The sequence below is a fragment of the Astatotilapia calliptera genome, chromosome 9 (assembly GCF_900246225.1).
Source record: "Astatotilapia calliptera chromosome 9, fAstCal1.2, whole genome shotgun sequence".
Taxonomy (NCBI): Eukaryota; Metazoa; Chordata; class Actinopteri; order Cichliformes; family Cichlidae; genus Astatotilapia; species Astatotilapia calliptera.
The window spans coordinates 18485530-18512458 of record NC_039310.1 but is presented as its reverse complement, the minus strand read 5'-3'; the positions used below and the strand labels follow the sequence as shown (position 1 = coordinate 18512458).

At 41.6% G+C, this 26929-nt stretch overlaps 3 protein-coding genes across 4 annotated transcripts; all 3 read left to right on the top strand.

Moving 5' to 3' along the window:
- The first annotated feature begins 611 nt into the window (after positions 1 to 611).
- On the top strand, positions 612 to 5931 carry agtr1b (angiotensin II receptor, type 1b). The gene is made up of 2 exons (XM_026179885.1): positions 612 to 690; positions 4749 to 5931. The coding sequence occupies exon 2, from the start codon at positions 4840 to 4842 to the stop codon at positions 5929 to 5931; it is 1092 nt and encodes a 363-aa protein (XP_026035670.1). The 5' UTR covers positions 612 to 690; positions 4749 to 4839.
- Positions 5932 to 6910: 979 nt separating this feature from the next.
- On the top strand, positions 6911 to 11494 carry cpb1 (carboxypeptidase B1 (tissue)). The gene is made up of 11 exons (XM_026180833.1): positions 6911 to 7226; positions 7471 to 7546; positions 7625 to 7749; positions 7862 to 7961; positions 8057 to 8158; positions 8806 to 8910; positions 9001 to 9111; positions 9228 to 9318; positions 9688 to 9890; positions 10730 to 10814; positions 11123 to 11494. The coding sequence occupies exons 1-11, from the start codon at positions 7162 to 7164 to the stop codon at positions 11308 to 11310; spliced, it is 1251 nt and encodes a 416-aa protein (XP_026036618.1). The 5' UTR covers positions 6911 to 7161; the 3' UTR covers positions 11311 to 11494.
- A 1724-nt stretch (positions 11495 to 13218) lies between these two features.
- gyg1b (glycogenin 1b) lies at positions 13219 to 26633 on the top strand. 2 transcript variants are annotated; one of them, XM_026179659.1, is made up of 8 exons: positions 13219 to 13441; positions 15555 to 15690; positions 15810 to 15984; positions 16081 to 16243; positions 23283 to 23409; positions 24494 to 24710; positions 25356 to 25394; positions 25655 to 26633. In XM_026179659.1, the coding sequence occupies exons 1-8, from the start codon at positions 13435 to 13437 to the stop codon at positions 25811 to 25813; spliced, it is 1023 nt and encodes a 340-aa protein (XP_026035444.1). In that variant the 5' UTR covers positions 13219 to 13434; the 3' UTR covers positions 25814 to 26633. The 2 variants fall into 2 exon arrangements, with proteins under 2 accessions (XP_026035444.1, XP_026035445.1); XM_026179660.1 differs by lacking the exon at positions 25356 to 25394 and having other exon boundaries at positions 13222 to 13441.
- The last annotated feature ends 296 nt before the right edge of the window (positions 26634 to 26929 follow it).

Here is a 26929-nt window from a genome sequence, read left to right as displayed (position 1 = left end):
AGAGGACGAGGGACGGTGGGACTGTCATTGGATGAGAGCTGACATAAGTGGAAGGAGAGAGGTGGCCAAAATATTGAAGTAAGACTTAAACAAAGTGCTGTCTGTGATTATGAGCATGATTTTGCATAGTCAATTAAAATGCAGAGCCAAATTGAACACCCTTAAAGGATTATGCAACAGGGCTAGATTTGGAATGTTAATCATCTCAAGCTGTCAGAAGTAGTCAATTTCATAAGACAGAAAAAAGTTGATGATTAAAAGCAGACGTTAAGGGAGAGGAGGGGAGATAGTGCTTGAGGTGCAAGGGGGAAAGTAGAGAGGAGGAGGAGAGAGAGGAGGAGAGGAGAGGTGCTATTGTGTAAGAGCTCATGTGTGGTTGTTTGTGTATCTGCAGAGTCTGTTGGCCAGAGTGAAAGATGGGTCAAGACAATATGTAGCTGACTGGCTCCAGTGTAACTCATTCATCACTGTAGAGTGTGTGTTTGTGTGTTTGTGTGTGTGTCAGAGAGAGAGAGAGAGAGAGTAGTGGTGGGGTGAGGAGGGGGTTGTGTGTCAGACGGTGTTCCTCCTCGTCCTGCTCCAGCGGTTAAGTTAAATCAGAAGCAGTCAGTGACACGCTGCGGTGGTCTCTCTATCTCTCAGCCCGTCCTGCTCTGAAAGCATCAACAGCCTCCTGGTTCAGCACTGCAGGTAAGCACTGACACTGCCTCGCTTTCAGGAAGGATTCTCACCAACTTTCATCTTTGCTTTCATTGATGAACGTTAGCATTTTAGGGATAAGTTAGAGAAACTGTTTTCTGCTGATTCTTGGTGCAGTTTGAAAAACTTTTTTTCATTTACTAAAATGACTAATATTACTTTCAGAACCTGCAAATGAAAATAAAACAACACAACAACATACTGGCTTTATTCACGAAGTAAATCAGCGCAGTTTTATTCCTTCTGTTTGTTTACTCTGTCTATGAAATTCTTCTGTGTTTAAAACCCTTAAACCAACTACAGTAAATCTGCGGTAGGAATGAGAAGAATTCAGAACCTAGTCATGCCATCTATACAAACCCAGGTCTTATATCTCCATAGAAAATTGGATCCACTTCCTGATAAACAGTATCTCCGTGCTCTTTGAAAATCCTCGCTTATGAAGAATTTAATCACAAAAAAAACACGTGAAAAGGTGAAGGAAAAGCAAACCAGGGGTAAAAAGAACTGATGGAATTTAATTTATAGTTGTGTGAGTGAAGGCGACAAAATTCATACTATTGAAGTAATAATGAGGAAAGAAGAAGTTAAGGGACAAAATAAAGTGCTGCAGACTTCTCAGAGTAAAAGTTGCTGTCAAAGTTTTTAGGAGTTTCATTCCCCCCTCTCGTGTTTCCATATTCAAGAGACTTGTTGTTCTCAGGTTATACGAGGTTTTCTTTTTTTAACAGAATTACCAAAACAATTGGAAAAAAAATAAAAGATAGCAGGATTTACAGTCTCCTAGGTTATTGTAATTCAAAGTCGTAGTACAAGAAATGATTGGAAGCCTCTCAGGCACAGGTTTGTGTTGTTTGATTGTGTACGTCACATGAAAGCGCAGTTCTATAAACAGAAAGATGCAGACATAACTTCTGGAGCCAATATTTCCATTAGCTGCCCAGCTGCAAGCCATAAGTCAAGTCTTTGATTAGTTCATGGACACTGTCACAATGTCATACACACATGTATTATTAATTTAAACCCTTTGATGTTTTTCTATTTCTGGATTCATGTTAAAATGAGAGCTTTACTGTATCACTTTTTTAATGCAGTGGCAGATTCTTCAGCAGTTTAGGGAGGTTGCCTCACTTCAAGAAGCTCATGATTTAAAGCAACACCATGCAAGCTGAGACGGAGGAGGAAGTGAGTTGTAGGAGGCTACGGCTGAGATGCACTATGCAATTAGACACCATTGTTGTTCACCTTCAGGGAAAGGAGGAAATTTAAGGTTCAGGTCTTGTTGTTGGTTAATTAACTCATGCTGAATTTGTATTTCTTTAACACCTTTAGAGATGCAGGATGCACAAAAGTCAGAGGCACCCATTGTTGCAGAGCATCCTGTTGACCAAACAGGGCTGAAACAGGAAGGTGGGGTGAAGTGGCCTGTTTCCAGTAAGATGAACCTCACTTTGTAATAGGCTGATATAAATCATTAACTCGATCAGCCACTGATTTTAGTGGTTTTCTCTTTGAACAGCCAGATGGTGGTGCTCATGTCCGAGCAGCTGGGTTCTCAAGCTAAGGGTAGCCTCAGATAGCTCAGTTGATGGGAACTTTCTCGCTGTCCCAACTTAGACAATCCTATTATTCTAAACTAAAAGTGATTTAATTTGTCCTTGTTTTAGTTTTTGTAAATAAATCCCCTGTTCCCAGAACGATTCCACTTTTAAATGCCCCAAAATAGGACTCAAATGTTGCTACTATAATGTCACTCAGGATTCAGCCACAGAGATCTGGAGGGCAGAAATGTCCCCAAACTTCCTCCTAACCCTGATTTTATCATTCAGTGTAAGCAGCTTTGTTTGCAAACAACTCTGGGCCTTTGCAGCCTTTTTGTCTTGTCTCAGAGGATGCAGCTTGCGCACGGACTTTGTGAAGGGGCTGTTTGCCTTCCTGTCTGTGGTCACCCAGGGTTTATAGCTGCCATTCAGTAATGTGCCATCTCACTCAAGCTATAGCTCACTGGACAAAGCCACCCTAAATAGCCTTCTTCTAAGTCACTTTCTTTCTGTGCCACCTTATCTTTATTATAGATATTCAGCACATGGAGCCTTGTTTGTATTAACTCAACACACGTTCCCTTACTATCTTCATCTCCCTCATGGAAAAACACTGGCGTTGCACTGCACTAATAATAGTAAAAGAGTGTCCATTTTCTCTCCTATTTCCATTTCTGGCAATCAAAAATCTTCTGAGCATCAAGAGATTTCCTTTAATCGTTTAAAAATCCCCAAACTGTGAAACCGATATTCATTTTAATGCTCTTGTTTGCATGGTTTGATATTACAGTCACCCACCGTTATAAACATTAAGAAGCAAAACACCCGCACTTTGAATCCGAGCTTCGACATCTGTGTCGGTGCTTTATCCTACCTGTTACACTGGGGCCTGTGCAGGAAACTCGCAGAGATATTCCATTATTCTGCTGCCCTTGGCATCCACACATCTTCCACACTCGATAAATCCCACATCTGCAGCAGATAGGGTCGTTGCTTTAGTGCACGCAGGGGTTTTTTTTTCTTATTTCGTTTTTTTCAAAGAATTCACCTACTGAAATCTGCTGAAAAATTAGGATCTTTTTATTATTCTCAGATAAAACAGTTGTGCTGCTGGAGCTCAGACTCTGAGCTCAGTAGATGTGAAGGTAAAGTGTCTGCAATAGGTTGATTCGAGTAGCTTAAACTCCAATGAGATTGTGACAGGAGCACATGGCTACTTTTTAAAAAAAAAAAATCTAAATGTATAGAAACACCCTGGCTGAAATATCAGTAGTGTTTCTGTCAAAATGCGCTGTGTCCCTGCTGAGTCAGCAGTGAGACGTAAAGAGTAAAATCCTAATGCTAGCATGCCATCTTGTGGCAAAATCCTGCTCCGTTTACTCAGACTGGTAATCCAGGGAATTCCATTTCTGTCGTGACAGCTGTATAATAATAAAAGGTTAACTTCTCATTCCCAAAAGAAATCATAAATCAGTTAAACAGTTGTTCATTATCTTCAAATTGTATTTGCCTACTTATGATCTCTAAAGACAGAGTTATGTTTTCTTTGGCATCAGATTGGATTTACTGTAACCACAAATATTTCTTGTTTTTTGTGCAAGTTTGGGTAATCTCTTCAGCTATATTGTCATATAAATGAGGCTTATGCTAATATTATTACATCAGCTCCACTAATGACACCCACAAAGCTATTCTATTAAACATAAAGATGCTCAGCAAAGGAGAGAATTTGTTTTTTATATTCCCATTTCACTCTAAGCTTGTGCAAATCAAGCATGAAAAAAAAGAGAAAAAGAAAAAAGAAAAAAATAGCCCCGAGGCCAATTTTCCGCAGCACGCAGGTTTGATTTTCTCACAGAGCAAAGTTTCCACAGAGCTGAATCCCTGCTGTCCTGTTTGTTTAGGTGTGTGCTGATTAGAAGTTCTCATGCTGTGTACAATGTATCTCGGCGCGCCGAGGGTTTAAAACGTGACATGTCTTTTACGGTGACTGGAGCCTCGAACCTCTCCTCTCCTCCCCTGCTCCCTCAGCGCTTTAGTGTTTAATGGCGTTGTTATCCAAGCTCGCGCTTTGCCATGCGGCCTTCATTAACTCAGGTCATAACACGAGGCATAAATGTTCTCCTTCCGGGTGCTGACAGTCCAACCCAGATGGACCGAGCATTTGATAAACACTGTACAGTTTTACTGTTGCCCTTCATTAGCCGAGGGACGATTATAAGGCGAAGGCAGAATGCAGGCTGTCTGAATAATGACGTTTTTAAAGGGCATTTTTGGAATATTGAATAACATGCAACATCTGTTTTTCATGGCTTCTTACTTTACAGAAATAACATAAAGCGTCAGGATGGCTTTAATGTGCAGGTCTTTAATGAGCTGGTGTAGAGTGAGCATTTTCATGGGTGCTCGTGTGGATTAGCGTTTATGGGCCGTGCCAGCAGTAATGATGGCTCCTCTCCTGGGCTGCCTGTGACATTTTCTTTTTTTGTGTGTGTGTTTCTTTTATAGGACTCGCTGAGGCCCTCTCCCAAGGCCTGTATCAGTCACCACAGACCAACCCTGCCTACAGGGACCCTCCATTTGGGATTTGGTGCTCAAAATGCAAAATCTAACGACAGAAACAACAGACGGTTTAGAACTGGCATGTGGTATGTCTGGACACCATGAAATAATTTTCACCCTGGTACCCATCGTCTATGGCTGTATTTTTGTCATCGGCATTGTCGGAAACAGCATGGTGGTGGCTGTCATCTACTGCTATATGAAGCTTAAGACGGTGGCTAACATTTTCGTCCTGAATCTTGCCGTGTCTGACCTCACGTTTCTCATCACTCTACCAATGTGGGCCACCTACACCGCCACAGGCTATAGTTGGCCCTTTGGAGGATTCCTGTGCAAGGCCAGTGCAGGGCTGGTGATTTTTAACATCTACACCAGCATCTTCTTCCTCACAGCGCTCAGCCTAGACCGTTACCTGGCTATTGTGCATCCAATGCGATCGAGGCGCTTCCGCACCGTGGTGTATGCGCGTCTCACCTGTGTGGTGATCTGGCTTTTTGCCTTCGTGCTCAGTGTGCCCACAGCGGTGATCAGGGATCTCCACGACATCTCACACTCTAACACTACAGTGTGCGGCATTCTGCACCCGACTGAAGAAAATGAAATGTGGTTGAAAGAGCTCCGCCTCGCCATCAGCCTCATGAAGATCCTGCTGGGCTTCCTGGTGCCCTTTGTCATCATCCTCACTTGTTATTGCCTTATTGGGCAGGCGCTGCTGGGGGCCACGCACATACAGAAGAGCTCTCGTTCGCGGGACGACGAGGTACTGCGCATGCTCGCAGCAGCTGTCTTGGCCTTTTTCTTGTGCTGGGCGCCACACCAGGTATTCCACTTCATGGAGGTGCTCACCCAACTGAAACTTGTGAACAACTGCTCCATCGTGGAACTCATTGACACCGCCATACCCTTCACCATATGCATTGCCTACTTCAATAGCTGCGTGAACCCTATCGTGTACAGCTTCGTGGGGCACAACTTTCGCAAAAACTTACTCCATCTGCTGCGTTGCTCCCGAGGTGCAGTTCCCGGGCCTCACCCGAGCATTAGCTCCAAGATGAGTGCACTCTCTTTTCGCGCCACAGAGGCACTGAGCCTTGCAGTCAAAAGTAATGCCTCCTCTGACGTGAAGTAAAGGGGGGGGGGGGGGGGGGGGGAGGGGGGGGTGGGAGAGAGAAACAGGGTACAGTTGACCTCTCCTCACTCTTTCAGTTTGAGGTCAAAGACCTGGGGATGGAGACATTCCATTCTTTTTTTTTCTCCATGCCCAACTGTATTACCCAGCACTGAAACATCCACAATGATTGTAATGTTGTGCACATGTTCCTCTGTAGTTGCAGAATATTTATTCATATACCATTCCATGTCACGTAGCATGCTGGCAAATTTTCCCATCTAACCCTGTGAAATGAATGAGAGTGTCACAAAAAAGCCATATTAATATAGTATGGCTCTGCAAGAAAATATTATACAGAATTACTGAACACTTATCCCATTATTTATAAAAAGATATGCATGTTCTGCAAAATTATGTCAGCATTGTGCCTCGATGATACAGTGCAGTACTATAGTGTCTAGTGAAAACTATCCTTTGCTCTCAGCAGGTCGTTCACTAGTTGGAACAATGCTAAAAAAAAGTGCTAAGCCACTCATGAATGCTCTGCCAGTGGCAACATACATGAAATAATTGGAAATGTATTGCAAAATGTCATGTAAATGTATATTTGCAGCATATCTGACTTCAGTAACTATTTTCCGTATGTTATATAGTATAGTCAGACTATGTCCTCTTTGTGAAAATGTATATTTGTTTGCATATCAACACTGAAATGCTACCAAGTCTGGGAGTGACATGCTATCAAAAATGGAGTGCCATGTAAATAATCCAGGCTGGGAGATCATTGTCAGTGTCTTTGGTGGTTGTCTTTGTGGTATTTAAACTTGACAGGTGTGTTTTTTTTATACCGTGTAGGTGTACATTTTGTGAATACGAAAATATAATTAAAAAGAAATAAAATACAGTCCAAGGTGGATCTTATTTTTTAATAGCTGAGTGTAAAAAGAGACAAATCATCCTGATTAGTCGTGAAAGCAAGTCACACATTACAAAAAACACTTCTGATAACTGTGACTTATCCAAATCAAATGACCTTGGTTTAAAAATGCCTCAAACACGTCTTGAATCTATTAATCATTGACAGTACATCATGTAGGCTCTCGTTTTTCCACGTAACACCTAAAAAAAACCAGCGACACAGCAAAGGACGTATGACACATCTTTGCGTAAAAGACTCCGATTGGTGGATGTACGGCAAGCTGCGAGGTATAAGTGTCGTACACAAGGAAAGCCAGCTTCATTGCCAACATGAAGGTCCTCCTGTTTTTTGGATTGGTGGCTTTTGCCCTCGCTGACGTCACTCGCTTTGAGGGGTAAATTTACACTTTTGTTTTAAAAAAAGGACTGCATTCCTGTAAACTACAGCATGTGATGACACTAAAAATATAATGACGCAGTTCTAATAATAGAAGCACTATATAAGCCTGCGTTCCCTAAGTTTGTGGCTTATGCAAAGGGTATTACTGTGTTCCAAAGAAACTGCTGAGGAGTGAAGGCAAAGTGTTTGTGGATGCTATTTTATAATGTTGATTTCTCTCACCCCCCTTTTTTAAACAGTGATAAAGTTCTGCGTCTGAAGCCTGTCCTTAATGAACATGTGAAAGTCATTAGGGAACTGGCTAACAGTGTTCAGGTACCCATCTGCTTTCACACATACAGGCACACACATATGTTTCATTGCTCAAGTGTTTGACTTTGCTGCCATCTGCAGCTCGACTTTTGGACCCCAGAAAATGCTGAGCAGGTGACTGTGGGCATGAGCGTGGACATCCGTGTGCCTGCCCAGTACCTGGACATGGTGTTCACCGTCCTGCAGCAGAGCGGCATGCAGCTAGAGTAGGTCGCTAGACAAACAATTAAACTAAAGGATATTTATCTGGATATTTTGTGCCCCAGATTTACATTCTTCACGCAATGCTGTGACACTTTTTAATTAAATCCTATTCAGGGTCTTTATTGATGATGTTCAGGAGGCTGTTGATCGCCAGATTGAAAACAAGGGTTCTCCCAGAGCCCACAGCTACACCAAGTACAACACCTGGAGCGATGTAAGAGTCGAAACCCTTAAGAGCGCCGATCTCAATTCTGATTTTCTTTTCTGGTTTTCATTAATTTCTTACCATATTTGTCCTGTTTATTTTAGATTGAGTCATGGATGAACTCAATGGCTACTGCCAATTCTGATATGATCAGCAAGGAGGTGATTGGAAACACCTATGAGGGACGTCCCATGGTAGTTCTCAAGGTAGGCTTACCCAAATAAATATTAAAGAATTTAGTCAAAGGAGCTTGCAAAGAAAAGCATCTGGACTTCTTTAAGTTGCTTGAAGACGTTTCACCTCTCATCCGAGAAGCTTCTTCAGTTCTAAGGTCAAATGGTGGAGAGTCCCAGATTTAAACCTAGTGGGAGTATCCCCCCAAAGAGGGACAAAAGGACCCCCTGATGATCCTCTACCTAATCGCATGAGCCAAGGTGTGAAAACAGGTGTGGGTCACAATCAGCCAGGGTTTCGGGTGAGCTCATTGTGAAACCTGGACCCATCCTATCATGTGATTTCCTGAGGTCAGATGGCCCAGGATGTGAGTGGGCGTTAAGGCGTCTGGGAAGGGATCTCAAAACTGGATTAGAAATGGCAGACAGTTGGTGTCGTAAACCACCGCCTCTTTTCAAAGATGGTCGCTCACAGTGGACGTAAATGGCTTCTTTCACTTCTCTTTCAAACCATCTGTCCTCACTGCCAAAATGTGAACACTGGCATCCTCTTTCCAAGCTCCTTAGACTATGATGACCTGGATGACTGAGAACCTTCACAGACATTAAAGAATTTATTTTTTAATTTATATTATAACTACATGCAACAATTGTTTTGTGATTACATTTAACAACCACAGATTGGTAAGAAGTCTGGTTCCACCAAGCCTGCCATCTTCATGGACTGTGGATTCCACGCCAGAGAGTGGATCTCTCATGCTTTCTGTCAGTGGTTTGTCAATGAGGTAAGGAAGATGCCAGGATGACCGAGGCAAGCACCTACAAATAAGGAATATAACTGATTACAGCACAAATTTTTTTGCAATCTTCCTCAGGCTGTGACCGCCTATGGTAGTGATTCTCAGATGACTAGCCTGCTCGACCAGATGGATGTCTTTGTTCTGCCCGTCTTCAATGTCGATGGTTACGTGTTCACCCACACAAACGTACGTTACAATCCATTTAAACTTAAGTTGTTTGCCTTAGTTAAAAGAAGACATCCTTGTGCTATATCTCGAAGAATGCATTTAATGCACATCTGTATGCATTTTGGGAACTTTAGAACAGGATGTGGAGAAAAACTCGCTCCAGGAACGCTGGATCCAGCTGCCTTGGGACTGATCCAAACAGAAACTTCAATGCTGGCTGGTGCAGTAAGTATGACATATGAACAGTTAAATCTTAGACTGATAAAAGAAAAATTGGGGTAATTTGCAATTGCATTGGTTATTTTTAAATGTCAGTTAATAGGCATTCCATAAAAAGCTAAATTTATTTTAAAAAAAAATACAAAAAACTTCAGCAAAAATATCAGGTTTAAGGACAGGACATAGAACTGTACCGGTATTTTTTTTTTTTAATATAGATTTTCCATGTATTTTAATCTGGCAAGTCAATAATATGTTTAGTTACAGTTTGGCTGCTTGGTAACATTTTTAGTTTGTAATTTATTATGTCATTTTATTTAACAATTTTAAAAAGAAAAAGAAAACTTTTATACATGGTTTTCTATGTGATTGCAGCCACTGGAGCTTCCACCAACCCCTGCAGCGAAACTTACTGTGGCACCACTCCTGAATCTGAAATTGAATCCAAGAATCTTGCTGACTTCATCCGCAAAAATAAATCCATCATCAAGGCCTACATCACTATCCACTCCTATTCTCAGATGCTGCTCTTCCCCTACTCCTACACCTATGAGTTAGCTGCAGACCATGACGAGCTGGTAAGTCACTGTTATCTGCCTTAGCATTGCAGTGAGTGTACAAAACCTACCTCTGAGTCAGGCTATGTATAATTATGAATTCGGTTCATTCAAATAATGATCTGTATGTGTGATATACATGAATACGAGCAAATAAAAAGTTTTACAATAGATCATATAATATAAACATATATAACTCTACCCACCCCATTACCGTGTTACTCTTATCTAAGGGCCACACTTAGCTGCAGCAAATCATTTACTCCCTGCTTACATGGCTCATTCTCATGGCTCTTTTACCTCTCACTGGGGTGTCCGTGGTGCTGCACAGTTAACACTCACACCCCTGCTCCAGCTCTCACACTAACTGAGGCAGATCACACGTCTCTGCCTCTCTATTACTCACTTGTAATTTAGACTGTCTTCTGACACTTTACAGAACAAAAGAACTCCAGGGATCTGTCATAACTCATCAGTCTGGCCAGAAATATCATTTCCTGCTTGTGCGTTTCTCTGGGGGTTTCATTTCCTCTTGCAACTCGCTGATGCTTTTACTGCTTTCTATAATATCACTAAAAATGTTACTGGAAACCCGCAGGGTGAAAAGCATGTATTTATAACGTGTAACAGCTGTATTTTAAAGGTGGTGTCATTTGTGTGCGTGCTTTGTTTGGTTTAAAGTGACAAATTTTACATTAAAAAGTCCTCCAAATTCAAGCATTTCCAGGCAATGACACACCTTTGCTCAGTCTGATATACTCAGATACTGTGTTGATATATATATATATGTATATAGTTTAAACCTTATAATTAATTCACTCTATAACACATTTGACTTTTGTTTGTATTTTGTATTGTAGATGGCAGTTGCTAAGGGAGCTTCTTCTGCTCTGCGTAGCCTGTATGGCACAGTCTACACCAGCGGCCCCGGTGCTCCAACTATCTGTAAGTACAGCAAATAGTCACACTTTATTGTGGGAAGATTGCATATTCAGTGATAGCTTGATAACCTATTTCCACCTCTGTCATTATGCATTATGGTGTGTTCTCAGCGCACCCATCTCCATTGAGAAATGTGGCCTCTTGAAACCACAAAAGGCAATCATGAGCCACAGCTATTTCAAGCAAGGGATTCTTTTTTTTGCCCCCCCCCCTCAAGTAAAATGTGTATGAAAACACATGTAGACTGTCCCAGGTTGTCAGAATGTCACCATCTCAGTGATTTCCCTCACTCTCTCCTCATCTGCCCTTAGACCCCGCTGCTGGAGGCTCTGATGACTGGGCCTACGACCTGGGAGTGAAATATTCCTACACCTTCGAGTTGCGTGACGAGGGTCAATATGGCTTCCTGCTGCCCGAGTCTCAGATCAAGCCCACATGCGAGGAGACCATGCTGGCCGTCAAGTACATTGCGGCCCACGTGCAGAAGAACCTCTATTAAAATGCGGAACTGCCAGGACCCCTGCCAACTCGGCTCCTCTGTACCAGCCCCCAGCCCCTCCAACCTCTCAGCCATCTCCTGCCCGTATCCATGGATACAGGGCACCACCCGCCATGTTTCCTCACTGTGCTTGACAGAATGTCAAGATGAGTGCAAACAATAAAATCAATGATCCATCCCCACACGCTGAATCAATTTTTTTATGTGTATACGATAATATTGTGTCTGGTACACAGAGGCTTTACTGCGTACGAACAACAGCAATAATAACACTTTCACTTTAGGGCTCATCATCTGCTGCAATGAATGCAAATTAAGAGGGAAACATTTTAGAAACATATACCACAACCTTTAAGAAAAAATATTGTGTAATGTAACCATAATGAAACCATAATGTAACTGTGCCAAACACCAAATGTTCTTATAGTTTCTATAAAGTGTCTATAAAGGAGACATTTAAGAAAACAAAAGAAAGAGCCACAAATTTATTGCACCCCTTTGGATCACAGTGATCCCTCTTGTTCAGATGGCACTGCTCCAGTAGCAGCGCTTAGGTGGGCGTGGGTATCTGTTGTTAGGGATTTTCTAAACAAGGGCACAGTATGTGACAAGCAAAGAGCACTTCTTGGCAGCATCTCCATTCTGCCAAGCATCTGCCTCGGTGGAGAAAATAAGGGAGCCAAAGACCAGCGGGAAATTTTACTTCACATTCACATTTCTGGGGTAAAATTGGAAAAGTAAATTTCACTGACTGGTTTTCACGCATCACAATGCAGGGGAAAAAATATGACTAGTTTTATATTCAAATAAAAGCAGTGTATTGACCCTCATCCCACTGATATATATAATAAGTGGGATGTACTATATTTATTTTCATTGTTCCAATTTTTTATGACTTTGTCAGTCAGCTTGTTCGTAATATTGTCATTTCAGTGATTTCTATTTCTCCTTTGATTAGTGCTTTTTAAAAATGCAAATGTCCGTGCAGTTTGGTATGGGCCTAAATTAAAAAGGCACTCTTTCAGTGATTTAAAAGAAGAAATTTCAACATCGTATGAAGGCTCAAGGCCAGACCAAGGACACACTGGGGAGATTATGCCTCTGTGCTGGATAGTTACACGTTTATTTCAATGATAACACAAATGATTTTTACTTTAAATTACTGAAAATTAACAGACAAAAGATGATAAAGAGGCTTTTACATAATAATGTTTAGATTTCTGTTTTACAAATATGCAAATTAACTGTAACATTTTCAAAAATAATAATAGTCATCTTTTTTCTTTAGATTAATTAATAAAATAACACTTTAAGAAGATTATATTTGCTTTTTGCACTAAACAGTCCATTGCATGCATGTTAAACAGGTTGGTAAGATTGTGGTCAATATTGCCATTTGTATGCTTTTAATTCTGCCACTTGATGTCATTATTTTGATTTAAATGTAAGACAGTAAAATGACATATCATCCTCTTGCTTAATTATGACACTCCTCTTAAAGTACACTACTTGAGCTAAAAATAATTCACTGTTGTGTAATACAATAAGAGCACTGAATGACCTCCTAAACTACGGTTTGATAAATGCCTTGCTATACGCTCTTCAATCCACAAGGTGGCGACAAAGTGCCAAATGTTTACTACAGGACATCTTGTTCCTGGACGCATTACATCTTCGCCGTCTTTCATTTGTCACTATAACTAAAGATGACAGGACTCAGGGGAGATACCCGGCAGCTGTTTGAAAGGTCAGAGCTGTAGAATTATGTCCTGAGAGTGCAACGTTATCTCTGACTCAAAGAATTTTTCCCCCTTTACTTTTTCAGAGTTGTGAAATTTCCGTAACGTTAGGAGGAGGAAGCAATGCACAATATTTTCAATAATTGCAATTTTTCGTCATCTGTAGGCTGTAAACCTGTTCAAAGCGGTGTTGCTTGAGGTGCTGCTGTGTAGCGGTGGAGCATGTCAACAGCAGGTGGGTGTGTTGGGGGCTGTCACGTGACGCCGGTCTGGCTGCTGTCATCTTGGTATTTAAACCACCTCTGTATATTTAGTCGGTCCTTTTCGCCACGCAAGGCTTCTGCAAAGTCCAGGCTACAGAGTAGCTGCGACTTATTCGTCAGTCATGGCTGGTAGGTAACATTTTAACACTCTCAGCGTCGATAGTAAAAAATTCTTGTTAATTTTTTGTTTTTTTTTCTCTAAAGTTTTAAAAGTAGCAAATGGCGCGAACTTTGGTGACATTAAATGACATTATGTAGCTAATATAGTCTTTTGTCACTGTTCTCTTTGTTTTTGGGTAGTTGTGTTCCCTTGTTGAATAAGAAGTTTAGTATTCTTAAAGTGGTTACAGTCTTACTTTACATAATTAACTTGTATTTGTCACAGTGACCAGCTACCGGTGTGACATAATTACAGTGTTACTACTTTTTATAACTGTGTTCCATTTTGTCATGTATATATTAGGAAACTGCCAAAAGTAGGTGCAGTGGACACAGTGCGATAAAACCATTTCACAAGGTACCTTTTTAGACTACTTTACTATCATTGGACCTTAGTTTGAGACCTACTACACTACTCTGTGTCCTAAGTCGCCATAATTAATTTTTAATTTGTGGTATAAGCTTACTGGGAACCGTCCCCCTGACTCAAAATGAAATGACCCTGCTGCCTGGACGGTGACTTCACTGTACCTTGGGTTGTTGCAGAGCTAATTCTCATCTTTTATGTGTTTTTTAGTGTTACATTCATATTGCAGAAGGGTTTTTACCAATTGAAAAGGGGGCGTAAGAGAAAGGAGGTGTGGCACTGTGAAAAGGCAGTGAGACAGAACAAATTTTCCTGGCAAGCTGTGGTATTTGGAACCATTGTTCTCCAACTGGCCCAAACTTATAGAAACTCTGGGCTGCTAGCATGTCAGACATACTCTATCTATTGTGATCTCCTTGCCCATTATTGGTATCTTACTGCCAGAGGGTTAGCGCATAGGCCAAATGGGATTGGTGTTGGCCTAACTGCTAGTCACAGAACTATCCCAGCTGCCATGCTGATTTCGTCATCTCAGTTTATATGTCCTCTCACAGGCAAGCCGTTGTTCCCAAGACTTGACTTGGCAGATTTTCCTCCCAGGAGCCTGAGGTGGTGGTACAGAGTAGATGCCACACTGCAAATAAAAATCACCTTAATGAGACATTTAAACCTTTATGGGGTACTTTGTGAGAAAACTTTTAGTGAGGTTAGATTGTGTTGCTCATTCAAAAACACTTGAAATAATCAACATATGAATTATTTGGATCATTCATGCTTTAGAGAATCCACACAGAAACGCATCACCTAAAAGGCAAGAGGCTACAACTGCAGTGTAATGTTGTTGGTGTGTGTTTCATATTCCTGCAGTAAACTTTAAAAATACATGCAATGCAGTTACACTGGAGGAAAATATCTACCTATCCATCTTTCCACTTCTTCAATTCATAGTCACAGGAAGCTGGAGCCCATCCCACCTGTCTTAGGTGGCGAGGTCACCAATCTGTCGAAGGGCTTGGGGGGAAAATAGACTAGCATCTTTCCATCATTTGGTCATTCACAGAAGAGTTATGGAAATTTTTTAAATGGGATGAATTCATTGACTAACACATCCATCCATCAATTTTCTTCCCTTATCTATGGAAGATGTCCAAGCAGAGAAGCCCAGACCTCCCTCTACCTATCGAAGGGAACACCACGGTGTTCCCATGACACACCCCAATCTCTTGGGCGTGCCATGGGTCTACCTCCTAGTAGGACATTCCTGGAACACCTTACCCAGGAGGCATCCTTGTCAAATGTGCGAATTACCTCAGCTGGCACCTTTGGATGTGCAGGAGTAGTGGCTCTACTCTGAGCCGCTCACAAATGAGTGCACTCTTCAGCGTGTGGACTGTGTGGGGCAGCCCCACACTGCGAAAACGGAGGCTTTCGAAAAATATGACACATTTAAGTCATATGATGCAGTTATGTGACCAATTCAACTAAGACAACTAACCAATTCAACCACTTCATAACATTTAGAACAGAATCTGACTAACACACGAGTTTGAGAGCATTCTTAAATTGTATGTACTATATTAAGAAGCAACTTTAAGTTAAGCAACTCAGGGTGCGCCCAATCTCTTCTCATATTGGAAGCGAAGCAGGGTTGGGCGTGGTTAGTACTTGGGTGGGAGCAACCTTTAACCAATTTAATTCAGTTTTCTTTCTTTACAGATCAGGCATTTGTGACATTGGCTACCAATGACAACTATGCTCGGGGAGCAATGGTTTTGGGCAAATCCCTCCGTAAGCACAATACAACCAAGAAGCTGGTGGCACTCATTGGTCCACAAGTATCAGAGCCTAGCCAGTAAGAAACTTTACCTACATTCACTTTTTCTCACTCATACACATTACTGTTCCTGTGAACTCTTGTTTTCCACATGGGTGGTTGACAGTGATTCATTTCATAGTATTGTAAATCATTAGGTCTGTGCTGAAGAGGATCTACGATGAGGTGAGGGTGGTGGATGTGCTAGACAGTGGCGACACTGCACACCTGGCCATGATGAAGAGACCCGAACTGGGCGTCACCTTCACCAAACTCCACTGTTGGACCCTCACACATTACTCCAAATGTGTTTTCATGGATGCAGACACTATGGTGAGGCTAACACGTCATTTTGCTTCAGCACAAAGAAAATGAAGATGCTGCACATCACTGGTGTGTATAAACATGTGCTTTGTTTGTGCATCTCAGGTTCTTTCAAATATAGATGAGTTGTTTGATAGAGAGGAACTGTCAGCTGCTCCTGACCCTGGCTGGCCCGATTGCTTCAACTCTGGCGTTTTTGTTTTTCGTCCTTCTGTGGAGACTCATGGCAAACTGCTTCAGTATTGTACAGAACATGGCAGCTTTGACGGTAAGCTGCTGTAAAATGCCGGGATGCATTTTATAAAATGTCTATTAAAGGGCTATTATAGCATTTTCAGGAATGCACTTGGTTCTATGCAATGACTAATGACATGTAACATGTTTATTATTGAGATTCAGGGTTGCAATGAGTGAAAATTTATGTTTCACTCTACTTTTCATGTTATTGGCAATGATATAGCAAGGGAGGAACTTCTGCCCTTTTAAATTCCTTTTTTTTTTTGAGTCAAACATGGTTTTGGAAACGCTCTTGGTAATATGATGTTTAACTGGACTTGTTTATCTTTTGCTCTAAGTAAGGTCTTTATCAAGCTCGGTGCCTGGAAACAAGGCTCGCCTGTAAGAGACTTTCGAGCTCTGCTGAGTTATTCTCAGGGGCTCACCGGGGTGGGGTGAAGGTTAAATTTGAGAGGCCCTGTTTTGCACAGAGCACCAGTTGACATTAAGCAACACTTTTCCATGGAGCGTACTGTTGCTGAATTGTGGTCAAAGCTATGCCAGCCATATCAGGTTCAGTGAAGGGCTAGAATCATCATCGATCCGTAGTTTCATGGTGCTCCTCAAGAATTTTTTTTTTAATATTACATAATCTAAATGGGAAAAAATGAACACTTGCATTTTAGAAAGTAGCTGAGTAACTGAGTCTGACATATTGTAGCTATCCAAAGAGAGTCTGGTGGACATCAGACCAAGTTGCCTATTTGCTTTTGAATTTATTTTTAATTAAATTTGTGCCATGTAACTTAAAAATAATTTCAAGTTGTTGTCCACTTATTAGATTTTCTTCCAGAAGACCACGTGATAGTCTAAAGTGGCAAAAAGAGTTTCTCAGTTCATCTAAGACCATGCAGCTAAGGCGACAGCTACGTCACATGACCAAAATAATGTCATGTGCATGCTGGAAACCCATCGTATATTTCTGATTGCCAAGTCTTTGTTTTGGGGAGACTAGTGTAGCTCATAGAAATCTAGGCCAAGACTTTCTTATCTGTGGCGTTTACATTGTTAAAAAATAACGATGGATTTTTAAAAGCAAATAAATAACTTAATCATTGTCAGATGACGGGAGATACTTTTGAGTTGTACAGGAAATTTAATCCTTCATTTCCTCTTCACTGGGGCTGTTTACCTAAATGTAGCCAAAGCCTGCCAACTGGGCAGTACTGGTTAGACCAGGGGTGTCAAACATACGACTGGGCAAAGACTCCAGTCCGGCCCACTGCATGTCTTTGGAAAATGTGAAAGTGGGCATAAACTTCAGATGTTAACTATATTGTCTCAAGTTTTATAGCTTTTCTTATCTTCACACTATATTATAAAAAAATGAAATTGCAAAAATGTTTCTATTTTTTTCACGATCTACCTTATTATCTGTTTTATTTAAGTAAGAATGAGTTAACAAAAACCTTTTTGTTTAATAATTACAACAGAGTCCAGGCAATGATCTACCAGAACTTGTATTTATTTCTCATAATTTAAACCCAAAGTGTTGTGCTGAGAAATTTCTTTAATGTCTTTATTATATAGAAAAACTGACATGTATCGTTAAAACTGCACTTCTTATGTTAAGATATTTCAGGGATTAAATATGAAGTTACACTTCTTTACACTGACAGAGAGAGACGCTTCACTGGTCATGCGTTGAGGTGACAGTTGTTGTGATTTGGCACTTTATAGATAAAATTGAATGTAACTGAATTGGTTTGGCCAATTAAAGTGGGTCACAATTTAAAAGGAGTTTGAACTCCCTGGTTTGGACTATAAATATCTTCTGACACCAAAAAATCGAATGTATTGTGATGAAATCTCAATTAAGTGCTTAAGTGAAGAACAGTATTTATTATGTATCTGATATGCCGAGAAAAAGCTTTTGATTTCATTCAGCTGTCAGTCCTGCTGATAGAAGGGCCGGACTCTAGACAAAATCATTGTTTACTCGGGCTGCTCTGACCTCAAAAATTCCAACAAAGAAAACAGTTGTGGAGTAAACAAAAGACGAAAGGGGTTTATAGTTAGGCTCAGAAGTGCCAAACTATGTACTTGTTAGTGTCACTGAATCTGTTTCCCTTGTGATGCTGTGAGACAGATTCCATCAGGGATGGGGGGGTGCCACTGGAAAAACCAATTAGTTTGCTTAATATGGGCCACTGCTTTCAAGTGCCGACTCATTCTGTCACAACAATCTTTCACATCATGATTTCAACCACAAACAAAAGACATTTTCTTATTTCTTTATGAGAAAGAGTCCCTTTGGAAGCTGAAACTCATTTATCCCTTAGTGTCTTTTTGTGGATAATTTTAGAGTCCCTGTTTCAGTGTGATGCCACTATCTAAATGCTTGATGGCATGCTAATAAGTAAAGCTGTCTTATTTATAGACATGGATGGTCTTTTCATGTGCACTGGGGCATGAGGTGAAGCCGCTTTGACCTTCAGCATTTCAGTTCTGCTCTCCTGCAAGGAATGCATGATATACACATGTACGCTTCTCTACCCCGCAGAACATGAAAGATGTATTGGAAAAGAAAAATTGCAGAGGAGGAAAGAAAGTAAGTGACTGAACCCAGAGGCTCTATCTCTGCATCTGTGGCTCCAGTGTTATCTGCTGCCAAAACAAACTGGCACCGGTTAGATGCACATTCTTCCTGTGTTCTGCTCATCCCCTCAAAATGAAGATACTCAGCTCCATATTAAGTTTTGAACTCTCCAGTGGAGGCTGTGGGTTCAGACAAACGCCAGCTATGTGTGTTATTTTAAACCGAAGCCACAGACTTTACAGTCCTATGCTTTTTTAGGAGAGACATGTGAAAGTTTTGTTAACAGCCAACATCTCGTCCTGTGTCAGTGTCATTTCAGTGACTCATTCACAGATTCACTGAACTTTTATCACATTTTGGGGGGGCTGTCATTTATTTAAGGCTCGGGTCTGGTCTAGTTGTCTACCTGTCACCCACCTCACATAACATCAAATAGATCCCTGCCTCCCAAACTTTTATAAGTTGTGTATTTATGTAAGTTGCTGCTGTGAGAAGGGGCTGCCCCAGCTCTAAAGCAGCCAAACTTGAGGGAGGGCAAATGGCTGTAACAGCCCTCCAATTGAACTCCAGGACCTGAGGCAACTCAGACGCAAACTTGCAGTCCATTTACTTAAAACCCAGAGGCCAGTGTTAATTCACGTACCAGCACAGTGAGAGACAAAAGTCTTTAAACCTCTTTGTCTGTTTGTATTATTTAAAGTTGGCTGGTCATGAATGGAGTAGGGTAAAGTTTGGAAATATTCAATGTAATTGCAGAGGCAGCACCTCAATTTTTTCTACTGACACCAACATTATCCTTTGATTAGGATTTTTTTGTTTTGCCTTTTAATCTGAAAAAAATAAAAAGGATTATTTACAAATAAAATGTTTTATGCAATAAAAATAAACGTAATGACAATAATATCCCTCCCCCTCATGCCACAAAAAAAGAAAAGAAAAAACAGCTTTGACCCGTCTGGGAATGAACATGAGAGTTCAGGGGGGTGTCCTGTGGTATCTGGCACCAGACTTTGGCAGCAGATCCTTTGGGTCCTGTGGATTTCAGGGTGTAGCCTCCTTTGAATGGGCTTGTTCAGGCGCATCCCATAGATGGTGATTGGATTGGGATCTGCAAAGTTTGGAGGCCTGGTTAATGCTGTGGGCTCTTTGTTTTTTGAACTGTTTCCCGAAGCATTTTTGCAATGTCGTGCCTCTAATGAGACAATCAACACTGTTCACATTAACTTTGGTGGGTTTAATGTTGTGGCTGCTAAACACATGCCCCAACCTGTGTGCACCCACTGAGGTAAAGCACTACCTGCAGTTTCTAGAAAATCAGATCTACTTTTTTCAGGTAGCAGTGGGAACATGAGATCCAGTTGTGTGTCCTAAACATGTGAGAACATTTCTTTAAATGCTTGTCTGGGCTTATATCTCAGCAGATGAGCTGAGGTGAAAACTAATGTGGTTTGTCACAGGTGTGCCTTTCATTCGTCTCACTCTTTCAGTGAAGACATTCAGCCAACAAACAAAACCTGACCAGAAACATTTTTAAAGCCAAGTTTGCTGTTATGTGACCATATCAGAGATTTTCACAGCATGCAAATGCCACCAAGGCAAATTACTTCAAGACAAACATTTTTACAAGAAATTACAAAACTGTTAATAAATTTTAAAACCTGAGGCTTGTTTTGTTTTCATGACTGATGTTATTAAAAAGTCAGCGCTGGAAAAGACACTGTACACTATTTGCAAATCCACTTGTCTTGAAAAGATGTTACAATGTTTGAACTACACAGCAGCTGGTCCTCAGAGCCTAACTAAATCAGATTCAGTTATTTCATTATTGTAATTTTGTTATTCTAGCAAATTGTTAATCACTGAAAAATATGCTTAAACTATAGTTTATTTAGGTTTTTTATTTATGTGACTATTAGTTTTATCTATACAAGACACATCTCCTGGATGCACTGGTACTCATCTTCAGTGATGTATCCTGGGGTCATCAGGTGTTTCTGGTCTCACAACATCATACACCCTCGCCCAGGCGACCCAGCCGGGGGTGATCAGGCCCCGACTTGCGTACCAGTAGCTACCCACGGATCAGCACTCTTAATCCACAGCCACCTTGTGGCTTTCTTTGCCGCTTTGCTCACAGCCTGGGTGGCCGTCTTCTTGGCTGTCCCAGCCACACCCAGCTGGCCTAGGACTTCGCAGAGTGATCGTCCTCCAAAGCCTCTAGAACCCACTTCTATGGGCTCATAGAAAGTCTTCTAGCCCCTTCCCCTGCACTCCTGCACTAGTTCCTGGTACTTTGCACGTTTCCTTTCATTGGCCTCCTCGATCCGCTCTTCCCAGGGCACTGTGAGTTCCGGCATGATCAGCTGTTTTGAGACCTCAGAAATAATGATCATGTCTGGCCGGAGGGATGTTTTTGCAATGTGCTGTGGGAACCTTAGCTGTTTACCCAGGTCCCAGCTCCTCATTTGCCTTCTGAATGGCAGCAGAGTATTTCAGGCTGGAGTCAAAGAGTTTCCCCAAGCTCTTAACTGGTTGTTCCGTTAATGGTCCCTGAGATTGAGAACCGGAAACTTGTCCATCACCTTCCCCTTCTTCAGTACCATAGATCTTGACTTGGAAGGTTTAAAACTCATCCTTGCCCGTGAGATGAGTATCTCAAGTCCTTGCAAGATCCACCTGGAACTGATGATGTTGTGATGGTGAGGTCATCCATATAGGCTCTAATAGGGGGCTGACGAACACCTGACCTTGTTAGCGGCCCTCTGCACTCCACCTCAGCAGCCTTTACCACCATGTTCATTGGAAGGGCAAAGAGCGTAACTGAGATGGTATAGCCTGTTATTATACCTTTCCTGAAGCAGTGCCAGCCTGAAGTAACTGACCCAGAAGTGACCCTAAGCCTGAAGTTGGCGTATAGTCCAGGATCAGGTCCTTAATCTTGCTGGGGACATGGTAGAGGTGTAAAGCATGCTCAACCATTTTGTGTGGGATAGACCCATAGGCATTAGTCAGGTCCAGCCACAATACGGCTAGGTCACCTCTGTTCTCGTGGGCTTCTCTTATAAGGTGCGTAACTACGCCAGTGTGCTCTAGGCAACCAGGAACTCCTGGGATCCCCCCCTTCTGAACTGATGGATCAATATAATTGTTTCTAAGGAGAAACTCGGTCAATCTCCGGGAGACAATGCTAAAAAACACCTTCCCCTCCACGCTCAATAGTGAGATGCTCCGAAACTGGTTTATGTTTTTAGAGTCCTCCTCTTTGGGAACCCAGACTCCCTCTGCGCACCTCCATTGATCAGCAACTCTCCCTTTCCGCCATATCACCTTTAAGATCTTCCACAGGTGACGAAGCAGCTCTGGGCAGCGCTTATAGACAAGGTAGGGTACGCCACTGGGACCTGGAGAAGATGCTGAGTGGGCTGCTTTGATGACCTCACACACCTCCTTCAAACTTGGCTCCGTCAACTTAAACTCTACTGATGGTGGGGCAAGGTTGATGAGAGCTTCGTTGGGTCCCAAGTCTTGTTCCCTCAGTGGGTCACTCATGGTCTCATGAAGGAAGTTATTCACCTCCTCTGCTGAGCACTCCAACCGCCCGCTTCGCTTAACCCCAAGCAATTGTTTTGAAAAGCGAAAGGGATCAGCAATAAAAGCTGCATGTTTCCTGGCTCTCGCTCTTCCCCGCCTCCTGTGCCATTCTGCTCTACGGAGGGTAATCAGCTTCTTCCGCAAGATGTTTTGCAGTTCCTCTAAAGCTTGCTTATCCTCCGCATTGGTGTTCTTGAACTGCTTCTTAAGGCTCCTAAGCTCCTGGCGCAGTCAATGAATCTTCATGGCCCTGCGGTTCATGGTATAAGGGGTCTTGTTACACTTCTCGGTCAGGGCGAACCTTTCTGAGGCATAGCTGACTATGATGGTGGTCATTGTTTTAAGCCTGCTGTCAGCATCTCTTTTGGCTACAGCTTGTATGATGTTGGAGAGATCCTCATCAAACTTCTGCCACTTGCTCCAACTGCTGGCTTAATCCGCTGTTGTGGAACTACACTGCTTGGATTGGAAGACTCTGGTGTGTGGAGGGACTGGGCTCTGTGAGGTGCCTCCTGGCCAGACTCCTCCTGCATCTCACCAGGTTCAGGACCTGTGCGTTGCACCTCACTTTCCCACTCCAAACATTACATTCTGGCTTGATGGACCTTTAGGCCACGCTGGTTCTTACACGCCTTGCCGCAGATGCATGTCTTACTCATAGTCCTTTCCGTTGCGTTGGTCATTAACCTTGAGTTCGTCCAATTGGAGATCTCATTCTCCCCCCCTGTCGGGATCTCCCGGGGGTATCTCTCTTTAGGGCTTTATATGTATGTTTCTAGAGATTTGCCTTGTTATTCTACCTCATTTGGAAAGCATCAACTGCTGTTGTTTTTAAATGTGCCATATAAAGCGACTCGACTTATCATACTGTCACACTTACCTTCGTATTTCTCTGTTGCAGGAGGAGACCAAGGGATTTTGAATGGCTTCTTTAGCAACTGGGCAACAGCTGACATATCAAAACATCTCCCTTTCATTTACAATCTCAGCAGCATAGCCATCTACACTTACCTCCCAGCATTTAAACAGTAAGTGTCTGCTAAGCACACTTAAACTCATGGAGTAATTATGAAATGCTTAAAGTCACAGGTGGGATTTAAAAAAATTATGTGACCAAACTCTATAAGATACTATATTTACCTGCTACCCTGGGAAATTCATATTACGCAACAGCAGTCTGTCCATGTGACTAAAATCTTGTGTCTTGGATACAAAGCCAAGATGTAAGTAGATACCTGGTCACATGAATGCGTATTCACATCGTGACATGACATCAGGTTACGGGTGAGATGAGCAGCGAGATTCCAGCAGCACAGTTAGAGTGTCGCCCCAGCAGGCCCTCAGCTCTGGGTTGGATGCCCACTCTGAGCTCAGAGCAGCTGATACCCACTCCTGAAATAGAGCACTTTATTTAAAGACCTTTTAATGTTTGCCTCCAGGACTGGTCATTGTGTGCTGTGTCTAAAGCTACCCTCTCATCCTCATTGCATCTCTGTGTCTTCACCTCTGGTCTCATCAGCAGGCTTTTTTTGGTTTGGCATTTCCTGGCATCCATCAGGAGGACAGGGAAGATAAACATGTCTTTAGTTGTTTGTAGTTGTCAGCAATAACGCTTAGAGGTCTGACAAACACAGCAAAACATACCCGACAGTGTCGGGTTCAGGTTTATTTGTGTACTTGAGCAGATTGCCAGTGCTACAAAGACATCTAAGCTTGTCAGAACTGGGGTGGATCAATATATTTCTCATTCTTATTTCTCCAAAAGGATTTTGTTTCATTCATGCTAACCCAGCTTTTAAACACAGACACCCAAAAATGTTTCCTGGAGCATTAAAATTTATATTAGTGTCCAGTTCATAATTATGACCAATTAAAAACACAACAATTTAATAATGTGTTTTTTGACACTAACATACAGGGTTTCTCCTAAAACATTTCTAAAACTTTTTTTATTTAAGCATATTCTATACTATTTATGTCTATGAATACAAATGTCTTTATTGCTACAATTTGATATTAAAAACTATTCAGAAAAGCTTCATTTAGTAAATCGAACCATAACCACACTACATCTACAGTACATCCTCTCATTTACTGTAATACTGGTTTCAGATATGGTGGAAATGCCAAGGTGGTCCATTTCCTGGGGAAGACCAAACCATGGGATTACACATTTGATCCCAAAACCAAACAGATTTCAGGGAGTGAGCAGGATGCTGCCACACACCCTACTTTCCTTCTCAACTGGTGGACCCTATACTCGGGTGATGTGGTCCCCATGCTGCATGAGGAGTATGGAGAACAGCCCTTCCACTCAGGATGTGTGGAGGTAAGTCGACATTTTAATTGAACCTGCACTATTTGCGACTTCTCATCAGGTATTATCTTTAAAACAGAGCTGTTTCCTTATTTTCTGTATAGTTACAAAGGCGGATAGTTCATAAGAAAAAGACATACTTTTGTTGCTATATATTTCTAAAGGGGTCACCATAGATTTTACACCACATAGTCTGACAACCATTTGATGAACCCCTGAGGCTGGGTGTGTATGTCCTCCCTGTCTTGAACCTAAGATCGTTTGCAACGAATGCACAAAACTACAACCATGGAGTCACTGGATAATTCATAACAAATGGCTAAAATAGCAAGGTCAGCATATGTGTAAGTAATCCCTGAGAGCCAAAAGTTGAGGCTTCAGACTGCTCGAAATGCTCTCAGATGTGAGCAAGAGGATCTATCCCTAATATAGTCATCTCAGACATACAGTCCCTCCCACCTGCTGATCTTTTTCAGATCCTTTGCCTGCATGGGGAAGCCAATCTCAACAGATTTAACTTAAGGGAGCTAAAAGATCCTCTTTCAGACAGTTTATGAGCTGAAACGCTCCAGTATAAATTTATAGCCATTATTTTGAACTTTGAATGATGCAAAGCTATTTAAACCTCTTTTCTGTCTTCTTATTCATCTCACAAAGTTCCAGCACAGTGAAACTGTCACTTTTGAGAGTGAACAGGTATGGAGACAAAGATTTGTTTTGTTTTTTATAGCTCAGCAGTGATTAAGCATCCGTTGGCGCCTGGTTTATTGCTGTTGCTGCCCTTCCTCTAAAATCAGAGCTTTCGCGTGTTTGCCTGCTGCCATTAATTTGGAAAGGCTAAGTGTGGCAGTTTGCCGCTTCCAAAAAGCAAAAAAAGGAAAAACAGCATGTTGTGTGCAGTCTGCGTGTCTTGTCATTTATTCATTTCCCTGCTGTTATGTTCCATATTCCTTCAGGGCGAGAGCAGGTCTTCGCACGCGCACGCACAGGCATCCCAATCCCAGCAGATGTCCTCAGAAGAACGGAAGCAGAAATGGGAGCAAGGTCAGGCAGACTACTTGGGAATGGACTCATTTGACAATATCCAGAGAAAGCTTGATACTTTTCTCAAATAAAGAAGGATTGGCACGGGATATTTTTAAAAGAGCACTTGCGTTCTACTTGTTGCCAAGAAAATACTGCCGAAAAAATCAGATTGCAGTTTTTCTTCCTACCTTTATTTCAACTATAAATGAGCCAAGTCCCTCTTTCCACCAGCACTACCAACTCCATACTCCAAAGACAGCCCAATTTAAGTGGGGGGAAGTAATGTGAAATTTTATGAGCGGTTTTAATTCTCTCTGCAAGATTATTATCATTCAGTTTACCCTGACACTCATATATGTTCTTCTACAGTGTGAAAAAAGGTTTATAACCGAAGTGTGCTTGTTTAAAGGTGAATATTAAAATCTTTTTTTTTCTCATGTTTATGCTTCTTTTGTAAAAAAAAACAAACAAAAAAAAGGAGATGGCAACAAGAGATCAACTGGGCCATTTGTATCGGTGTGGTTAAGATGTGTAGTCACTGACATTGTCATTTTTCAGTTTATTCTTTCCTTTTTTACTCTGCAGTAACCTGACAGTCTTCTTAATATTTTCTTTTCTCAAAAGAATTAATTCTATTGTTTTTGAATTAGAAGTCTCTGTTTTACACGGATATGAAGATATGTTTACAGCACTTCTCAAGGCCGTAGTATGGTCAGTGAGCCATGCACACTAGATCTTTAGTGCCTTAATGCCTTGCTCTCTCTACTGCTGTCATCCTATGTTATCTCACTCTTGACCAGCAGCTTTTTTAGTAGATGAAACAGGTTTGTAATTTTACCACATTATACTTGACCTGGATGTTGGCTGAAAATCTTTTATCTGGAAACAATAAAACATCCTTACAAGCTGTGGAGTTGCTCAGGTGCTTTTTTTTCTTGTTGGAATTTATATTATCTTTATATTATCCTAGGAAATGGGAGCTATTTATTAAAATGTGCAAACGTAAATGCAGATACAGTAAATTTTTTCTTCTTCTGTTATCCTCCACCAGTTTCCTCAGATTTTTTTAAGGACACACTGCACAGCATGCTCAGATTTGCCTTTTTTGCCAAAGGCTACTTGGGAATGATCTTGTTTATGCAAAAATGCTATTTCATATCTGTTAAACTCTTATCTTTGACATTCTTCATAGATCCAACTACAGA